At 45.1% G+C, this 17,495-nt stretch overlaps 1 protein-coding gene across 1 annotated transcript; it reads left to right on the top strand.

Annotated features, from left to right (window-relative positions):
- Window positions 1-1,029: 1,029 nt before the first annotated feature.
- Window positions 1,030-12,197, top strand: LOC139241352 (probable G-protein coupled receptor 139). Its single transcript, XM_070869960.1, has 2 exons — window positions 1,030-1,057; window positions 11,287-12,197. The coding sequence occupies exons 1-2, from the start codon at window positions 1,030-1,032 to the stop codon at window positions 12,195-12,197; spliced, it is 939 nt and encodes a 312-aa protein (XP_070726061.1).
- The last annotated feature ends 5,298 nt before the right edge of the window (window positions 12,198-17,495 follow it).

Here is a 17,495-nt window from a genome sequence, read left to right as displayed (position 1 = left end):
TACAGTCCATCAAACTAATACATTCCATCAAACTAATACAGATCCTCAAACTAATACAGGCCCTCAAACTAATACAGTCCATCAAACAAATACAGTCCCTCAAACTAATACAGTCCCTCAAACTAATACAGTCCATCAAACTAATACAGACCCTCAAACTAATACAGCCCCTCAAACTAATACTATCCATCAAACTAATACTCTGGTGTATGTAGCACAAAAATCACTGACTACACACGGTCTTGTGTAAATCTAACTGCTGTGACCTTCGTCCTTTAGTGTTCAGCTCCAGACTGCCTTCAGCCTTATATAGCACCTGTTGTAGTTACTACCACGGTTTCCCAACACAGCCCCCTCTGTGGTGTGGCATCGTGGACTGTATAATTTTGATGGACTGTATTAGTTTGAGCGCCTGTATTAGTTTGAGGGACTGTATTAGTTTAAGGGTCTGTATTAGTTTGTGGAGCTGAATTAGTTTGAGGACGATTGACACAAATGATTCACTTAAATATTTTCATTGAATGGCTGCATTTAAGGAAGGCTGCTCCATCCTAGGTTGCAGTTGAGTAAAATTGAGGGGGCACTTGAACATTTGGAATGTAGTTTCTGAATGGCCATAGCAGAGTGAAAGTCATCAGTGGATCAATATCATATCTAGATATGGGCCTGATGTTGTTTCAAACAACAATCTGTTGCTGGCAGGATACAGAAGGCAATCTTCATTTGTTAATGGATATAATCAGAATTGTCCTGTCTTTGTTTTTTCCAATTTCAACTCCAAATGTATTCCATCACAATAGGGACTTTTCTCCAATGTCGTAATCTGTTTGTTCAAATTATAACAATAACCAATTTGAGCGATGTCGTAACCTCAATGTCCCTGTGGTGATTATGCAGGGTATAAATTGAATGCTCTGGATTGTATCTCCACAGAGTATAATACTGGGAGATTGCCTGCAGAGCGAAGGGGCACATCGCCTCACACAGAAAATGTATCAGACTGTTAGATTAGCAAGGCAAATATGCTACATGATCATTGCCGTCACCGGCGTTCCTGGTAAGTGACTATAACCATTGAAGTTGTGTAAATCTCTGCATGGACTGGTCTCTGGTTTTGCTCTGTGACTGATAATGTTAAATGTTGGTGTAGTGGTCACTGTTATACAGACACACGATCAGTGATACCATTCTATGAAGTCAATTGTGCTCAATTACATCTGCAGTTTGATTCCTTTGTCTCATTTGATATAAACATCTGCTTGCAACTAAGAGGCTCATTGAATTATCAAGTTATGCCTTGAGTGGAACATCGTGTAGTTGTAACAGTCCTCAGTGCAGCAACTCTCTGAGAGAAGGTTTTACTGGCAGTGTGTGTCACTGTAGGATATACTGAGTGTGGGTCACTAACCGGTGTGGAATACCATACCCGAGTGACCATGTTTTACTGAGAGTGTGAGTCACTGCAGGATATACTGAGTGTGGGTCACTAACCGGTGTGGAACACTATACCCCAGTGACCATGTATTACTGGGAGTATGTATAACTGTAGGATATACTGAGTGTTGGTCACTAACCGGTGTGGAACCCCGTACCCCAGTGACTGTGTATGACTGGGACTGTCTGTCAGAGTAGGATATACAGAGTGTGAGTCACTAACCAGTATGGAACACAGTACGCCAGTGAGCATGTATTAATGTGAGTGTGTGTACCTGTAGGATATACTGAGTGTGGGTCACTAACCAGAGTGGAACAGTGTACCCCAGTGAACATGTATTGCTGGGAGTGGGTGGCACTGTAGGATATACTGAGTGTGGGTCACTAACCGGTGTGGAACAGTGTACCCCAATTACTATGTATTACTGGGAGTGTGAGTAACTGTAGGATATACTGATTGTGGGTCACTAACCGGTGTGGAACACCATACCCCAGTGACCATGTATTACTGGCAGTGTGTATCACTGTAGGATATACAGAGTGTGGATCACATACCGGTGTGGAACACCGTACCCCAGTGACCATGTATTACTGGCAGTGTGTATCACTGTAGGATATACTGAGTGTGGTTCACATATCGGTGTGGAACACCATACCGCAACGACCATGTATTACTGGGAGTGTCTGTCACGGTAGGATTTACTGAGTGTGGGTCACTAACCGGTGTGGAACACCGCATCTCCGTGACCATGTATTACGTGGAGTGTGTGTTACTGTAGGATATACTGAGTGTGGGTCACTAACCGCTGTGGAACACGGTACTCCAGTGACCATGTATTACTTGGAGTGTGTGTCACTGTAGGATATACTGAGTGTGGGTCACTAACCGGTGTGGAACACTGTACATCAGTGACCATGTATTACTGGTAGTGTCTGTCACTGTAGAATATACTGAGTGCAGGTCATTAACCGGTGTGGAACACAGTACCCCAGTAACCATGTATTACTTGGAGTGTGTATGTCTGTAGGATAGACTGAGTGTGGGTCACTAACCGGTATGGAACACAGTACCCCAGTGACCATGTATGACTGGGAGTATGTATCACTTTAGGATAGACTGAGTGTAGGCCACTAACCGCTGTGAAACACCATACCCCAGTGACCATGTATTACTGGGAGTGTGTATGACTGTAGGATATACAGAGTGTGAGTCACTAACCGGTGTGGAACACAGTACCTCAGTGACCATGTATTAATGGGAGAGTGAGTCACTGTAGGATATAGTCAGTGTGGTTCACTAACTGGTGTCGAACACTGTACCCCAGTAACCGTGTATTACTGGGACTGTCTGTCACTGTAGGATACCTGAGTGTGGGTCACTAACCAATGTGAAACACTGTTCTCCAGTGATCCTTTACGCGGAGTCAGAGGAAATGTATTACCATGGATTGAAAATTGGCTGGCTACCACAAAGCAGAGAGTCTGGATAAATGGATCCTTTTCAGGTCGGAAATCGGTGGTTAGTGGAGTGCCAAAGGGATCGGTGCTGGGAACACAACTGTTTACAATATATATAGATGATCTGGAAGAGGGGACGGAGTGCAGTGTAATAAATTTGCAGATGACACTAAGATTAGTGGGAAAGCGGGTTGTGTCAAGGACACATCGAGGCTGCAAATAGATTTAGAGAGGTTAAACGAATGGGCTAAGGCTTGGCAGATGGACTACAATGTCGGAAAGTGTGAGGTCATTCACCTTGGAAAAAAAACAGTAAAAGGGAATATTATTTGAATGGGGAGAAATTACAACATGCTGCGGTGCAGAGGAACCTGGGGGTCCTTGTGCATGAATCCCAAAAGGTTAGTTTGCAGGTGGAGCAGGTAATCAGGAAGGCGAATGGATTGTTGGCCTTCATTGCGAGAGGGATGGAACACAAAAGCAGGGAGGTCCTGCTGCAATTCAATAGGTTATTGGTGAGGTCGCACCTGGAGTGCTGCATGCAGTTCTGGTCACATTACTGAAGGAAGGATATACTAACTTTGGAGGGGGTACAGAGACGATTCACGAGGCTGAGTCTGGAGATTAGCGGGTTAACTTATGAAGATAGATTGAGTAGACTGGGTCTTTACTCGTTGGTGTTCAGAAGGATGAGGGGTGATCTTCCAGAAACATTTAAAATAATGAAAGGGATAGGCAAAATAGAGGCAGAGAGGTTGTTTCCACTGGTCGGGGAGACTAGAACTAGGAGGCAGAGCCTCCAAATACGGGGGAGCCTACTGAAAACCGAGTTGAGAAGGAATTTCTTCTCCCAGAGGGTTGTCTATCTGTGGAATTCTCTGCCCAAGGAAGCAGTTGAGGCGAGCTCATTGAATGTATTCAAATAACAGATAGATAGATTTTTAACCAAAAAGGAAGCAAGGGGTTTGGGGAGCGGGCAGGTAAGTGGAGCTGAGTCCACGGCCAGATCAGCCATGATCTTGTTGAACGGCTGAGCAGGCTCGAGGGGCTAGATGGCCTACTCCTGTTCCTAATTCTTATGTTCGTATGTTCTAGTATATGTGTGGAACACCATACTCCAATGACCATGTATTACTGAGAGTGTGTGTCACTGTAGGATATATTGAGTGTGGATGACTCACCGGTGTAGAACACCGTACCTCAGTGACCATGTATTACTGGAAGTGTGTGTCACTGTAGGATGTACTGAGTGTGGGTCACTAACCAGTGTGGAACACTATACCCCAGTGAACATGTATAACTGGGAATGTGTGTCACTGTAGGATACACTGAGTGTGGGGCACTAACCGGTGTGAAACACTGTAACACCATTTACCATGTATTACTGGGAGTGTGTGTCACTGTCGGATATACTGAGTGTGGGTCACTAACCAGTGTGGAGGACCATACCCCAGTGAACATGTATTATTGGGAGTGTGTGTCACTGTAGGATATACTGAGTGTGGGTCACTACCCGGTGTGGAACACCATAACACAGTGACCACGTATTACTCGGAGTGTGTTTCACTGTAGGATATACTGAGTGTGGGTCACTAACCGGTGTGGATCACGATAACCCAGTGACCACGTATTACTCGGAGTGTGTGTCACTGTAGGATATACGGAGTCTGGGTCACTAACCGGTGTGGAACACCATAACACAGTGACCACATATTACTCGGAGTGTGTGTCACTGTAGGATATACTGAGTGTGGGTCTTTAACCGGTGTGGAACACCGTACACCATTGACCATGTATTACTGGGAATGTGCGTCTCTGTAGGATATACTCAGTGTGGGTCACTAACCGGTGTGGAACACTGTACACCATTGACCAAGTATTACTGGGAGTGTGTGTCACTGTGGGATACACTCAGTGTGGGTCACTAACCGGTGTGGAACACTGTACACCATTGACCAAGTATTACTGGGAGTGTGTGTCACTGTGGGATATACTCAGTGTGGGTCACTAACCGGTGTGGAGGACCATACCCAGTGACCATGTATTACTGGGAGTGTCTTTCACTGTCGGATGTACTCAGTGTGGGTCAGTATTTATTCTACTTCCGCTTCTGAGGCGTACCCTCGGACTCGAGGATTACTCGATTCCATACTAACAATTATTTCCCAGAGTGCTGAAGAGTCCAATGCATGACCTGCATTCTCTGTCACAAATGGGGCAGACGCTGGTTGAACGAACGGCAGTGTGAGGTGCCCGGGTTGCTGCGCACTCCTTCCAGTATCTACGCTTGGCTTCAGCTTGCTCTGGGCGATGAGAATCGATGTGCTCTGCACCGCACGGATGCTTTTCCTCCACTTGGGCTGTCTAGGGCCAGGGATTACCAGGTATAGGAGGGGCCGTTGCAATTATTAAAAGAGGTTTGGAGTGTTTCATGGTAGCTTTCTTCTGCCCACCTGTGGCTCGCTTACAATAACGAATCAGCGTGTGGAGCGTTTGCTTTTTGGATCTAATGTCAGGCATGCCAACGATGTGGCCCGTCCAACGGAGCTGATCGACTGTGGTCAATGCTTCGCTGCTGGGGATATTAACCTGACCGAGAACACTGATGTTGGTGTGACACTCCGGCCAATTAATTTGCAGGAAATTGCGGAGACTGCGTTGGTACTTCTCCTGTGCTTTGTGGTGTCTGCTGTAAATATTCCATGTCTCTGAACCATATAGGAGGGCCGTGTCGACCATGAGCTTTGTCCTGGGTTTGAGGTCCTGGTCTTCAAACACATTCTTCCTCACGCGTCCGAAGTCTGCACAGACACACTGAAGGCAATGTTGGACTTTGCCATCAAAGTCTGCCTTTGTTGACTGTAGGCTCCCGAGGTCTGGAAAATGGTCCAATTGTACAGTAAACCCGAGCATCCCTGAAACTCGAAGCGGATGGCGAGTTTCCCTGCGCCTATCGCCGCTGATACATTCTGAGTGCCCCATTTACAATTTAATTCACTCGCCATTCACACTGGAAGTCGTCTCGCCCTCACGGGCTTTGGGCTGGGAATGAAAACCCTTGCAGGTTGCTGATCCTGATAGTGACCCCAGTGCACTGCCCCTGCTGAAAGTACAAGTGCTGGACCTCTGGTCTGAACAATATTCTATCTCCACTCTCCAATGGTCCAGGTATGGGAGCTCGGATGGTCCCTTGCTATGCTGCCTTTTCTTGGGATACAGGGAACCTTCGTTGTTCCAATTCTACTCCGGTCCCCTCCTTCACATATTGTTCAGGTACATTGATGACTGTGTTTGCGCAATTTCATTTTCTAGCCATGACGTGGAAAATGTCCTAACTCGCACAAAGTCATGATCAGCCATCACCTCAGCTCTGTGCTTTCTGACATACATTGGCTCCCGGTTAATGAACGCTTCGATTTTGAAAATGATCATCCTTGTTCACAAATCTCTCCATGGCCTTGCAGCTCCCTATCTCTATAATCTTATTCTGCATCATAACCCCTCAAGCTATCTCCGCTCTTCAAATGCTGTCCTTTCGAACATCCCTCATTATACTGCTCAACCATCAGTGGCCTTACCTTTAGCTATTTGGGCCCTAAACTCTGGAAGTCCCTCCTTAAACCTCTTTTACCAAGCTTTTGGTCATGTGCTTTAATTTCTTATTTTTTATCTCGGTGTCCCATGTTTCTGTGTTGTCCTGTTAAGACTGTTCTGAAGCACCTTGGGATGTTTAACAAAATTAAAGGCGTGATAGAAATAAAAGTTATTGTTATTATTATTAATAATATAGTTATTATTAATATTAGTAATAATCATTATTCTAATTATGCAGTCAACCTTGCTTCTAATTTACGCCCCTCTGTCTCCTTCACATGCTCCGTCTGACACTACCCTCCCCTTCCTCGACATCTCTAAGTCCATTTCTGAGGACAGGCTCTCGACAAATATCTACCATAATCCGGCAGGGTGCTCCAGCTACCTTGATGATATGACCTCTCACCCAGCTTGCGGGAAGGACTCTATTACATTCTCCGAGTGTCGCTGCCTGCGTTGCATCTGTTCCGATGATGCCACCTCCCACACCAGTGCTTACAACATGTCTTCCTTTTTCTGAGCTGAAGATACCCGCCTTCTGTGGTCCTGATCCTGTGGGCCTGTAACCTAGTGTGGAAAGGGTAGGAGAGGAGGGAGGAGGCAGAGTCATGGAGACAGTGACCAGTTGAGTCAATAACGCGGGCTGAGGGTCTACAGTAGTGGTGTGGTTTCCCGGTCCCCGATCCTCACTGGTTGATTATCTTCCTGCAGTGACCATGCACTGTTCAGCGAAGGTTCATCAGGCTGGTTCCTGAGATGAAGGTCTTGTCTTATGAGCAAATGTTGAGCAGGCTGGGCCTATAATCGTTGGAGTTTAGAAGAATCAGCGGTAATCTTATTGAAACGTATAAGATTCTAAGGGGGCTCGACAGGGTAGATGCAGAGAGGGTGTTGCCCCTCGTGTCGGAATCTAGAACTAGGGGTCATAGTTTCAGAATGTTCCCTATGTTGGGGAAGTCCAGAACCAGGGGACACAGTCTAAGGATAAGGGGTAAGCGATTTAGAACCAAGATGAGGAGAAACTTCTTCACTCAGAGAATTGTTAACCAGGGGAATTCCCTGCCACATGGTGTTGTTGATGGCAGTTCATTGGATATATTTATGAGGGAGTTAGTTATGGCCCTTACGGCTAAAGGGATCAAGGGGTATGGAGAGAAAGCAGGAAAGGGGTAAAGAGGGAATGATCAGCCATGATCTTATTGAATGGTGGTGCAGGCTCGAAGGACCGGATGGCCTAATCCTGCACCTGTTTTCTATCTTTCTATGTTACCATTAATTTTGCCGACCCGCCCGCTGGGTTGGCTCGGCTTCCCTCCCACTGCCCCGTCTCTGCTAAACTGGGAAGTAGCGGGTTGGAGGTAGGTTGCATTGGGATGATATACGTTAGGAATCGCAGGATAGCGCAGATGAATACGTGGCTTGAGCAGTGGTGCAGCAGGGAGGGATTCAAATTCCTGGGGCATTGGGACCGGTTCTGGGGGAGGTGGGACCAGTACAAACCGGACGGTCTGCACATGGGCAGGACCGGAACCAATGTCCTAGGGGGAGTGTTTGCTAGTGCTGTTGGGGAGGATTTAAACTAATATGGCAGGGGGATGGGAACCAATGCAGGGAGACAGAGGGAAACAAAAAGGACACAAAAGCAAAAGACAGAAAGGAGATGAGAAAAAGTGGAGGGCAGAGAAACCCAAGGCAAAGAACAAAAAGGGCCACTGTACAGCAAAATTCTAAAAGGACAAAGGGTGTTAATAAAACAAGCCTGAAGGCTTTGTGTCTTAATGCAAGGAGTATCCGCAATAAGGTGGATGAATTAATTGCGCAAATAGATGTTAACAAATATGATGTGATTGGGATTACGGAGACGTGGCTCCAGGATGATCAGGGCTGGGAACTCAACATTCAGGGGTATTCAACATTCAGGAAGGATAGAATAAAAGGAAAAGGAGGTGGGGTAGCATTGCTGGTTAAAGAGGAGATTAATGCAATAGTTAGGAAAGACATTAGCTTGGATGATGTGGAATCTATATGGGTAGAGCTGCAGAACACCAAAGGGCAAAAAACGTTAGTACGAGTTGTGTACAGACCTCCAAACAGTAATAGGGATGTTGGGGAGGGCATCAAACAGGAAATTAGGGGTGCATGCAATAAAGGTGTAGCAGTTATAATGGGTGACTTTAATATGCACATAGATTGGGCTAGCCAAACTGGAAGCAATACGGTGGAGGAGGATTTCCTGGAGTGCATAAGGGATGGTTTTCTAGACCAATATGTTGAGGAACCAACTAGGGGGGAGGCCATCTTAGACTGGGTGTTGTGTAATGAGAGAGGATTAATTAGCAATCTCATTGTGCGAGGCCCCTTGGGGAAGAGTGACCATAATATGGTGGAATTCTGCATTAGGATGGAGAATGAAACAGTTAATTCAGAGACCATTGTCCAGAACTTAAAGAAGGGTAACTTTGAAGGTATGAGGCGTGAATTGGCTAGGATAGATTGGCGAATGATACTTAGGGGGTTGACTGTGGATGGGCAATGGCAGACATTTAGAGACCGCATGGATGAATTACAACAATTGTACATTCCTGTCTGGCGTAAAAATAGAAAAGGGAAGGTGGCTCAACCGTGGCTATCTAGGGAAATCAGGGATAGTATTAAAGCCAAGGAAGTGGCATACAAATTGGCGAGAAATAGCAGCGAACCTGGGGACTGGGAGAAATTTAGAACTCAGCAGAGGAGGACAAAGGGTTTGATTAGGGCAGGGAAAATGGAGTACGAGAAGAAGCTTGCAGGGAACATTAAGGCGGATTGCAAAAGTTTCTATAGGTATGTAAAGAGAAAAAGGTTGGTGAAGACAAACGTAGGTCCCCTGCAGTCAGAATCAGGGGAAGTCATAACGGGGAACAAAGAAATGGCAGACCAATTGAACAAGTACTTTGGTTCGGTATTCACTAAGGAGGATACAAACAACCTTCCGGATATAAAAGGGGTCAGAGGGTGTAGTAAGGAGGGGGAAGTGAGGGAAATCTTTATTAGTCGGGAAATTGTGTTGGGGAAATTTATGGGATTGAAGGCCGATAAATCCCCAGGGCCTGATAGACTGCATCCTAGAGTACTTAAGGAGGTGGCCTTGGAAATAGCGGATGCATTGACAGTCATTTTCCAACATTCTATTGACTCTGGATCAGTTCCTATGGAGTGGAGGGTAGCCAATGTAACCCCACTTTTTAAAAAAGGAGGGAGAGAGAAAACAGGGAATTATAGACCGGTCAGCCTGACCTCAGTAGTGAGTAAAATGATGGAATCAATTATTAAGGATGTCATAGCAGTGCATCTGGAAAATGGTGACATGATAGGTCCAAGTCAGCATGGATTTGTGAAAGGGAAATCATGCTTGACAAATCTTCTGGAATTTTTTGAGGATGTTTCCAGTAAAGTGGACAAAGGAGAACCAGTTGATGTGGTATATTTGGACTTTCAGAAGGCTTTCGACAAGGTCTCACACAAGAGATTAATGTGCAAAGTTAAAGCACATGGGATTGGGGGTAGTGTGCTGACGTGGATTGAGAACTGGTTGTCAGACAGGAAGCAAAGAGTAGGAGTAAATGGGTACTTTTCAGAATGGCAGGCAGTGACAAGTGGAGTGCCGCAAGGTTCTGTGCTGGGGCCCCAGCTGTTTACATTGTACATTAATGATTTAGACGAGGGGATTAAATGCAGTATCTCCAAATTTGCGGATGATACTAAGTTGGGTGGCAGTGTGAGCTGCGAGGAGGATGCTATTAGGCTGCAGAGTGACTTGGATAGGTTAGGTGAGTGGGCAAATGCATGGCAGATGAAGTATAATGTGGATAAATGTGAGGTTATCCACTTTGGTGGTAAAAACAGAGAGACAGACTATTATCTGAATGGTGACAGATTAGGAAAAGGGAAGGTGCAACGAGACCTGGGTGTCAAGGTACATCAGTCATTGAAAGTTAGCATGGAAGTACAGCAGGCGGTTAAGAAAGCAAATGGCATGTTGGCCTTCATAGCGAGGGGATTTGAATACAGGGGCAGGGAGGTGTTGCTACAGTTGTACAGGGCCTTGGTGAGGCCACACCTGGAGTATTGTGCACAGTTTTGGTCTCCTAACTTGAGGAAGGACATTCTTGCTATTGTGGGAGTGCAGCGAAGGTTCACCAGACTGACTCCTGGGATGGTGGGACTGACCTATCAAGAAAGATTGGATCAATTGGGCTTGTATTCATTGGAGTTCAGAAGAATGAGAGGGGACCTCATAGAAACGTTTAAAATTCTGACGGGTTTAGACAGGTTAGATGCAGAAAGAATGTTCCCAATGTTGGGGAAGTCCAGAACCAGGGGTCACAGTCTGAGGATAAGGGGTAAGCCATTTAGGACCGAGATGAGGAGAAACTTCTTCACCCAGAGAGTGGTGAACCTGTGGAATTCTCTACCACAGAAAGTAGTTGAGGCCAATTCACTAAATATATTCAAAAGGGAGTTAGATGAAGTCCTTACTACTCGGGGGATCAAGGGTTATGGCGAGAAAGCAGGAAGTGGGTACTGAAGTTTCATGTTCAGCCATGAACTCATTGAATGGCGGTGCAGGCTAGAAGGGCTGAATGGCCTGCTCCTGCACCTATTTTCTATGTTTCTATGTTTCTATGTTGCATGTTAACTCCTGAGCCGATGTCCACCCGACTGTTTTGGTGCGAAATGACAGGCCTTACTGTCTGGGCTCAGTCACCGACAATGTGTGGCCAATAATTGACTGTCTCTTTTCCCTTCTGTTTATTACAGTGAATTTAGTGGCGATTGTGGTCCTGTCCCGGGGAAAGTGCGGTCTGTCCACCTGCACCACTCGCTACCTGGTTGCCATGGCAGCGGCGGATCTACTGGTGGTCATCACTGCGATCATACTGTACCGGATCAGTTGGTATTATTTCCCGTGGTCTTTCCTGGGTATCACACCTGTGTGTCGCGTTATACGTCTCCTGTCCTGTGTAGCCACTGACTGTTCTGTCTGGTTCACCGTCACTTTCACCTTTGATCGATTTGTGGCCATTTCTTGGCAGAAGCTGAAAACCAAATATTGCACCGGGAGAACTGCGGCTGTGGTCCTGGCAACAAGCTGCATTCTGCTCTGCTCAAAAAACATTCCTCACTACTTTACAATTGTACCTGGATATATAATCGACAATGTTCAGTGGTTCTGTTATTCAATGCCAGCCTATTATACTGAGCCCGGATGGCTGGGATTTGACTGGTTTGATACGGTATTAACCCCACTGCTCCCATTCGCTGTAATTTTGTTGCTCAACGCTCTGACAATCAGACACATTTCAGTGGCCAGTCGAGTCCGGAAGGGACTGAGGGGTGAGAGCAAGGGGGGGAATGGCAGTGACCCAGAGATGGAGAGCAGGAGGAAGTCTGTCATTTTACTCTTCACCATATCCGGCAGCTTCATACTGCTGTGGCTGATATTTGTTATAGAATTCTTATATTATAGCATTGCAGGAATACATCCCGCTGATTACAATGTTTCTTTATATACCTTTCGACAAGTCGGATATATACTGCGGAATTTAAGTTGCTGCACAAACACATTTATTTACGGGGTGACCCAGTCCAAGTTCAGAGAACAGTTGAAGAGCGCGGTGAAATATCCGTTTACATCGATTATACAATTAATTAATAAACAGAACAACTGAGCACAGGCCAGAGGCGGGTCCCAGTGTTTCCAGTCCAGGAATATAATATTTAGCCCCAGACTTCCATCCCCTGAATTACACCAGGAATGGCTGGTGATCTGATAATACACCCAGCGACCTGTTTAGGACACGGCACTGTTTCTGATTGACATGTCCCACCTTGTCTTTCTGGTCAGCACCACGAGCTTGTTGCATTCTGTCAGAGTTCTTCTGTAAAGGGTCACTGCAGCTATTTGTGAAGGAATTCATTGCAGCTTCCAGAGTGAGAGGCTCGTCAATAGTTAGGTCGGCAGAGTGGAGCTGTAGTTCAGAGGATACATTACATAGAATAGACAGCACAGAAACATATAGTTCGGCCCGACTAGTCTGTGTTGGTGTTTATGCTCCAGACCAGTCTCCTCCCATTGCAAAAACGTCGTCTCAGCCTCTCAGCATATCTTTTATTTTATGTTCTCTCATTTACTCGTCTAGTTTCCCTTTGACAGCATCTGAACTATGTATCTCAACCACTTCCTGACGTAGGGAGTTCCACATTCTAACCACTCTCTGAGTAAATACATTGTTCTTTATTTCCCTATTGGTGTTATTAGTGATTATCTTGCATTTATGGTTCCACAGATTTGGATGCTCCCACGAGTATAAACTTTTCTGTCACCGTCGACCCGGTCCAAAACAATCATAATTTTCAAGACTTCGATCAGGACTCCTCTATGTTCTCTGTCTTCTACAGGAACCAAGCACAACCTGTTCAATCGTTCCTGATAACTGTAATCTTTCAGTTCTAGTGCAGTCCAACCAAACATTTGTGAGACCGTACTAGTGGCCCCCATCACCATCTCCATTGCCCTAGCCACCGACTCCATCCCTCTTCCTGTCAGCAGTCTAAGGCTGAACCCAGCCGTTCGCAACCTTAGCGTCTTATTTGAGCAGGAGATGGTCTTCCGTCCCCATATCCACTCCTTCACCACGACGGCATCTTTGTGCCTCTGTTGCAGTTAATTTGCTGCTCAAAACTTCATCCGTGCCATTACCAGCTCTGGATATGACTCCTCCAATGCTCTCCTGTGTGGCTTCCAATCTCCCACCATCCATATACCTCAGCTCATCCAAAACTCTGCTGCCTGTGCCCCTGACTTGCACCTTATCGCAATACCCCATCACACCTGTGCTCGCTGACCTACATTGGCTCCCTGTCCGACAGCGCCTCAATTTTAAAATGATCATTCTTGTTTTCAAATCACTTCATGGCCTCTGCAACCTACACAAGTACTTAGTCCTCCTGAAATCTCTGTGCTGCTCCAAATCTGGCAGATTGCACATCCCCGATTTAAACTTCTCCACCAATGGCAGGCATGCTTTCAGCAACCTGGGTCCCAAGTTCTGGGAATCTCTCCCTACACCTCTCCACATCTAATTCTCCACCTCCTTCAGCTGCCTAGGTCCCAAGCTCTGGGATTCTCTCCCTAAACCTCTCCACCTCACGAACTCCCCTCCTCCTTCAGCTGCCTAGGTCCCAAGCTCTAGCATTCCCTCCCTAAACCTCTATTCGTCTCTAACTCTCCTCCTCCATTAAGATTCCCCTTAAGACTAAATATTTGATGAAGATTATTTGCTAAAACCTCAAAACCTCCTTTTGTGCCTCGATGTCAAGATGTCCTTTATTCCCTGTTGGATTTATTAACGGCTGTCTTCAATCTATGTCCCTGAGTTTTGGTATCTCCCACAAGTGGAAACATCTTTTCTCCCTCTACCCTATCAAAGCCTTTCATATCCTGAAAGACACAATCTGACCATCCCTCAGTCTTCTCTTTGCTAAACAAAAGAGCCACGGCCTGTTCAACATTTCCTGATAAGTACACCCTCTCAGTTCTGGTATCATTCCAGGAAATACACTTTGCACCTTCTCCAGTGCCGCGATGTCATTATATAATATTTACACCAAGGATCCAATCAAGTTTACAAAACTTCAATGTTTTACAATTCTATCCCTCGAGACACGAACAAAAGCCTGTTCTTTGTTTTTTATGGATTGATGAACCTCCAGCGCTGCATTTAGTGATTGGTGTAAATGTACTGTCCCATCCCTCTGTTCCTTATTCCTGTTTAGATAATTATTTTCCAAAGAAACTGTCACTTTCATATTCTTCCTATTAAAACGCACCAACTCACACTCCTCTATATTGATGTATTGTGTTCCTAACACAGATGAGACTGCACACAGTGTGATTAAAGTAACAGTGACCTAAGTCTTTATTAAGACACTCCTGAGTGAGGAACAGGCCTTAGAGGCCGGCTTATATACAGTGCTCCCAAGGGATGCTGGGATCCCTTGGGACTTCAGGGGATGCGCTCCCTGGTGGTGGAACATGGGAGTGCATGCTTTACAGATACACAACAGAAGTTCCTTTGCAAATTACACGCCCAGTTTGCAAGTTTATTAATGTATTCAATGTTTTTTGCCGCTTAGCTCCACAGTGTTAACGATACACGCCCATTGTGGAAGCATCCACAAAATTTGAAATTTCACTGCCGCTTCCCGAGTCCGAATGGTTATGTAAATGTTGAACAGGAGTGGTCCCAGCACCGATGCTTGTGGAACATCACTTCTCACCTTTGCCAGTTTCGCTGCTTTTGATTTAAATTGGCTTAGAAATAAACCCTAATTCACTGTTTCATTTGAATCGCTTTGCTGACCTGCGATACAGTTTTTAAAGATTTGTTCACCTGAACCACAATTCACTTTGATCTTCTGGCCCATTCAGTTTCTTATTTGCTAAGGTGTCGGTGATCGTAGAATCATAGAATTGTACAGTACAGAGAGATTCCATTCGGCAAATCGTGCCGGCTCTGTCTCTTTTGTAGAGATTTACAATTAATCCCACTCCTCTGCTCTATCCCCTGTATCTTTTTTACTTCAAATATTTTTCGCAAATTCCCTTTTGAAAGTTACTATTGAATGTGCTTCCTCCTCCCTTTCAGACAGTTCATTCCAGATCACAACATCTCGCTGTTTAAACAAAATTTTCATTCAGTCGTTTCTGGTTCTTTTGCCAATCACATTAAATCTGTGTCCTCTGGTTACCGACCCACATGTCATTGGAAACAGTTGCTCCTTTATTACTTTATTGAAACTATTTAGGACTTTGAAGACGTCTATTGAACTCTTCTTAACCTTCTCTGCTCTGAGGACAACATACCCAGCTTCTACAATCTCTCCATATAACTGAAAACCCATTCCCTGGAGAAATTCTGGTCAATCTCCCTAACCATCTCAGTTCTAAGGAGAACAACCCCTGCATCTCCCGTCTGTCCACGTAACTAAAGGACCATATTCCGGGAACCATTCTGGTCAATTTCTCATTAACATAATTACATGAGTACATAAGAAATAGGAACAGGAGTAGGCAATTCTGCCCCTCGATCCTGCTACGCCATGCAATAAGATAATGGCTGATATGATCCTGGACTCAGCTCCACATTCCACCCACTTCCCATAACCCCTTATCTCCTTATCGCTCAAGAAACTGTCTATCTCTGTCTTAAGTGTATTCAATGTCCCAGCTTCCACAGCTCCCCGAGGCAGCAAATTCCATAGATTTACAAGACTCTGAGAGAAGAAATTCCTCCTCATCGCAGTTTTAAATGGAGGGCACCTTCTTCTAAGATCATGCCCTCTAGTTCTAGTCTCCCGCATCAGTGGAAACATCCTCTCTGCATCCACCTTTTCAAGCCCCCTCATAATATTATACGTTTCAATAAGATCACCTCGCATTCTTCTGAACTGCAATGAATAGAGGCCCAACTTACTCAACCTTTTCTCATAAGTCTACTACCCCATCCCCGGAATCAACCGAGTGAACCTTCTCTGAACTGCCTCCAAAGCAAGTTTTTCCTTTCGTAATTATGGAAACCAAAATTGCACGCAGTATTCCAGGTGTCGCTTCACCAATACGTTGTACAACTGTAGCAAGACATCCCTGATTTTGTACTCCATCCACTTTGCAATAAAGGCCAAGATACCATTGGCCTTCCTGATAAATATCTGTAACTGCATACTATGCTTTTGTGTTTCATGCGCAAGTACCCCAAGTTCCCGCTGTAATGCGGCCCTTTGCAAACTTTCTCCATTAAATAATAACTTGCGCTATGATTTATTCTGCCAAAGTGCTAGACCTCACACTTCCCAACATTATACTCCATCTGCCATTTTTTTCACCACTCATTTAGCCTTTTGCAGATTTTATGTGCCCTCCTCACACATTGCTTTTCCTCCCATCTTTGTATCGTCAGTGAACTTGGCTACGTTACACTCGGTCCCTTCTTCCAAGTTATTAATATAGATTGTAAATAGTTGGGGTCCCAGCACTGATACCTGTGGCACCCACTAGTTACTGATTGCCAACCAAGAAATGATCCATTTATCCTGAATCTTTGTTTTCTGTTAGTTAGCCAATCCTCCAACCATGATAAACTATTACCACCAACCCCATGAACTTTTATCTTGTGCAGTAACCCTTTATGTGGCACCTTTTCAAATGTCTTCTGGGATTCGAAATACACCACATCCACTGCTTCCGCTTTATCTACCCCATTCGTTACATCCTCAAAGACCTCCAGCAGATTTGTCAAACATGACTTCCCCTTCATAAATCCATGCTGACTCTGTCTGAACGAATTTTGCTTATCCAAATGTCCTGCTACTGCTCCTTTAATAATGGACTCCAACATTTTCCCAAGCATAGATGTTAGGCTAACTGGTCTATAGTTTCCTGCTTTTTGTTTGCCTCCTATATTAAATAGGAGGCGTTCAATTTGCAGTTTTCCAATCTGCTCGGACCTCTCCAGAATCCAGGGAAATTTTGTAAATTCAAACAATGCATCCACAATCCCTGCCACTAGTTCTCTTAAGACCCGAGGATGCAAGCCATCAGGTCCAAGGGATTTACCTGACTTTTGTCCCATTATCTTACTGAGAACCACCTCCTTAGTGATTTTGATTGTGTTAACTTCCTCCCCCGCTATTACCCTATGACTATCCACTGTCGGAATATTGTTAGTATCCACTACTGTAAAGACTGATGCAAAATAATTGTTCAGAGTTTCTGCCATCTCCATGTTTCCCATTACTAGTTCCTCGTCTCGTCCTCTCAGGGGCCAACATTTACTTTCGCCACTTTTTAATTTCATATACCGAGGGAAACATCTGACCATCTCTGCTCAAATCAGAACAACACCAGTATCTCCAGTCAGTCCATATAACTGAGGTCCCCATTCCTCGTATCAATCTTCCATTAATAT

The sequence above is a fragment of the Pristiophorus japonicus genome, unplaced genomic scaffold, assembly GCF_044704955.1.
Source record: "Pristiophorus japonicus isolate sPriJap1 unplaced genomic scaffold, sPriJap1.hap1 HAP1_SCAFFOLD_105, whole genome shotgun sequence".
In the NCBI taxonomy this organism is placed as follows: domain Eukaryota; kingdom Metazoa; phylum Chordata; class Chondrichthyes; family Pristiophoridae; genus Pristiophorus; species Pristiophorus japonicus.
The sequence above is the reverse complement of the archived record's forward strand: the minus strand, read 5'-3'. Positions and strand labels throughout refer to the sequence as shown.

Bases quoted from the DNA above. Each gene is read 5' to 3' on its own strand.
- LOC139241352 (XM_070869960.1), top strand. From the start codon at position 1,030: ATGATCATTGCCGTCACCGGCGTTCCTG. The intron at 1,058-11,286 runs GTAAGTGACTAT...TGTTTATTACAG, and splicing joins TGCCGTCACCGGCGTTCCTG to TGAATTTAGTGGCGATTGTG.